The sequence below is a fragment of the Nelumbo lutea genome, chromosome 2 (assembly GCF_056320005.1).
Source record: "Nelumbo lutea isolate HS-2025 chromosome 2, American lotus-T2T, whole genome shotgun sequence".
Lineage (NCBI taxonomy): Eukaryota > Viridiplantae > Streptophyta > Magnoliopsida > Proteales > Nelumbonaceae > Nelumbo > Nelumbo lutea.
The window spans coordinates 20,362,383-20,365,618 of NC_142685.1; the positions used below are offsets into that span (position 1 = coordinate 20,362,383).

At 45.3% G+C, this 3,236-nt stretch overlaps 1 protein-coding gene across 1 annotated transcript; it reads left to right on the top strand.

The window, feature by feature from the left end:
* Positions 1-537: 537 nt before the first annotated feature.
* Positions 538-2,892, top strand: LOC148869032 (high affinity nitrate transporter 2.4-like). Its single transcript, XM_088972150.1, has 3 exons — positions 538-1,469; positions 1,583-1,698; positions 1,841-2,892. The coding sequence occupies exons 1-3, from the start codon at positions 660-662 to the stop codon at positions 2,508-2,510; spliced, it is 1,596 nt and encodes a 531-aa protein (XP_088828276.1). The 5' UTR covers positions 538-659; the 3' UTR covers positions 2,511-2,892.
* The last annotated feature ends 344 nt before the right edge of the window (positions 2,893-3,236 follow it).

A 3,236-nucleotide genomic window follows, 5' to 3' on the forward strand; every position in this document is an offset into this window, starting at 1 on the left:
CAGTTATTGGAAGAGCTAATGGGAGAAAGGGTTTTTGACTTTCTGTGTTATGGTGAAGAGGCTAAGGGACCTGAGCCTGATACTAGACTTCAATACTCACTTGCTCAGAGGTGTAAATGGTTTAATCCAACAGATAAGATTTGATTCAAGTTTCCAAATATTACTAATGGGTCAAATTTGAATTTATGGGATGATCCATTTCACTTGCTTGCAGCCCTAATGAATTGAATGACACGGGAACATGTAGGGTATTTTGGTAATTGTATATAAAGAATGGCAATGGCCCCCACTACAGTACCACTGTTATTACGTGGCAAAATGATCCATCCTTTGGGATATACGGTGAGACGAGACTGAAGCCCTGGGACGTGGCGCCGAGGATTCTGTTTTTGTATCTTCTCTCTCTGTATGTGTGTGCTCCAACTTCCGAGTTCCTTCTACCAAATACGACTATTGGAATCTCCCAATCGCCTCTTCGAAATTCCAATGTCAACGCCCTCCTCATATAAATAACCCACCTTCACAACTTCCTCTTCCATATCAAGCAATCTTTCTACCTTTTTCCTTACTGTAATTCTCTCCACATTCCACGCTCAATCACTCTTTCGTCTTCTTTCTCTGTGATCGAGTGTGTGTGTGTTTGAGAATCTAGCTAGGAAATGGCAGAGATACAAGGTGAGCCTGGAAGCTCCATGCACGGAGTGACGGGCAGAGAACAGAGCTTTGCCTTCTCCGTGGCCACGCCCATTGTCCCAACAGATACAACCGCAGGATTCGCCTTACGAGTGGACTCCGAGCACAAGGCCAAGGTCTTTAAGATCTTCTCATTTGCCAATCCCCATATGAGAACCTTCCACCTCTCCTGGATCTCCTTCTTCACCTGCTTCGTCTCCACCTTTGCCGCCGCTCCGCTGGTACCCATAATACGCGACAACCTCAACCTGACCAAGGGTGATGTCGGCAATGCCGGAATTGCCTCCGTCTCCGGGAGTATCTTCTCCAGGCTTGTCATGGGCGCTGTGTGTGACCTACTAGGCCCGCGTTATGGGTGTGCTTTCCTCGTCATGCTTGCTGCTCCCGCTGTGTTCTGTATGTCCATTGTGTCGTCCGCCGGCGGGTATGTCGCCGTCCGGTTCATGATAGGTTTCTCCCTTGCAACATTCGTGTCGTGCCAGTACTGGATGAGCACCATGTTCAACGGCAAGATAATCGGGCTTGTCAACGGCACTGCTGCCGGGTGGGGGAATATGGGTGGTGGGGCTACTCAGCTCCTAATGCCCTTGCTTTACGACGTAATCCGCCGCACCGGCTCCACCCCATTCACCGCATGGCGGATCGCCTTCTTCATCCCCGGAGTTCTGCATATTGTCATGGGAATCTTGGTCTTGACCCTTGGCCAAGATTTGCCAGATGGAAACCTTGGAAGCCTTCAGAAGAAGGGAGAAGTTGCCATAGACAAGTTCTCTAAGGTAGACTACATGAACATGGTTGGCTTGTTAATTAACAGACTCAGAGACTTGATGAATGCTGCGAAATGCTCTTTTCTAAGAAGCCATGACATTTCGTTTTTCCTCTGGTTCAGGTGCTTTGGTATGCCATCACAAACTACAGGACATGGATCTTCGTCATCCTCTATGGTTACTCCATGGGTGTAGAGTTAACAACTGATAATGTTATTGCCGAATATTTCTATGACAGGTTAATTCATCATCATCTCTCAATACCCAATTCATTAATATCATCTTTTTCTGTGGATGCATGATCAGTTGAACAGGTGGAGGATAGATGAGTTCAATATTGACAATCAATTTAATGAAACTGCTTTTATTCGTTGTATCAGATTTGATCTCAAGCTCCACACTGCGGGCATCATAGCTGCTGCGTTTGGCATGGCCAATTTCGCTGCTCGCCCCTTCGGTGGATACATGTCCGACGTAGCTGCGCGTAGGTTTGGCATGAGGGGTAGGCTATGGAACCTCTGGATCCTGCAGACTCTCGGAGGGGTCTTCTGCATCTGGCTGGGTCGAGCTAATTCGCTTCCTATCTCCATAATGGCAATGATTCTTTTCTCCATAGGCGCTCAGTCTGCCTGTGGTGCAACCTTCGGTATCATCCCATTCATTTCCAGGCGGTCTCTGGGAATAATATCTGGCCTCACCGGTGCCGGTGGGAACTTCGGCTCAGGGCTGACCCAATTGTTGTTCTTCACGAGCTCGAGGTACTCTACTGCAACAGGGATATCTCTCATGGGGGTTATGATTGTAGCCTGCACTCTGCCGGTGACTCTAGTTCACTTCCCCCAGTGGGGAAGCATGTTCTTGCCTGCATCGACCGACGCTGAGAAGTCCAAAGAAGAGTACTACTATGGATCCGAATGGACTGAGGAGGAGAAGCAGAAGGGCTTGCATGAAGGGAGCTTCAAGTTTGCAGAGAACAGTCGATCGGAGCGTGGCAAAAGAGCCATTGCTTCTGCACCAACGCCACCCATCTCATCGATCTGTACGATGTGATAAAGTAGCACTAAAGAATAAAAAATAACCTCGTACGATGGAATTCGACCTCTAGCCAGCTACTGTGTCATCCAAAATTTCTGATATCTATACAGTTCTGAGAAGACTTGCTTTGCTTGATTAAGGAAGAAAATTTACATATTTTCCAACTTTCCATGATTAGGGCTCTGCCTTTTCTTCCCTAGCTATCATGTCATGTCACCAGAAATAAAACAATAAATGCTTTCAATTTGCCGTCATTTGACTTGATGATAGATAAATAGTTGGACCTAGACAGAAAGATGGCATTCATTGATATATAATAAATTGTAATTGGTTAAGAATGCTCTGTATCTTTCTCTATTTTTAAAACCATATTATACATAGAAAGCGTGGTTTCTTACTTCTGCATATTACATGTTTCAATCTCGTTTATGTTTGTTTATAGCACACCCAGATGCAAAATCGGATATCAATTTGTCCATTCTCAAAATATAATCAAATCTATAGTTAATTTTGGCTTAAAAGGTGTTGGAGGGAGATTCAAAATTTCAATTATCTTCCTCTCTCTCTTGTGTTTTTACCGTTTATCTCTTTCTTTTCTTCTCTTGAATGTATGGGAGACTTCTTGTCCCACGTTGTTTGGGAAAGGAGTTGGGTTTGAGTATATATCTGGACTTGCTCTTTCTCTTTATGGGTAGGGACCTATAGGAGAAAAGAACTATAGATGTTCACATGCATGTGGGG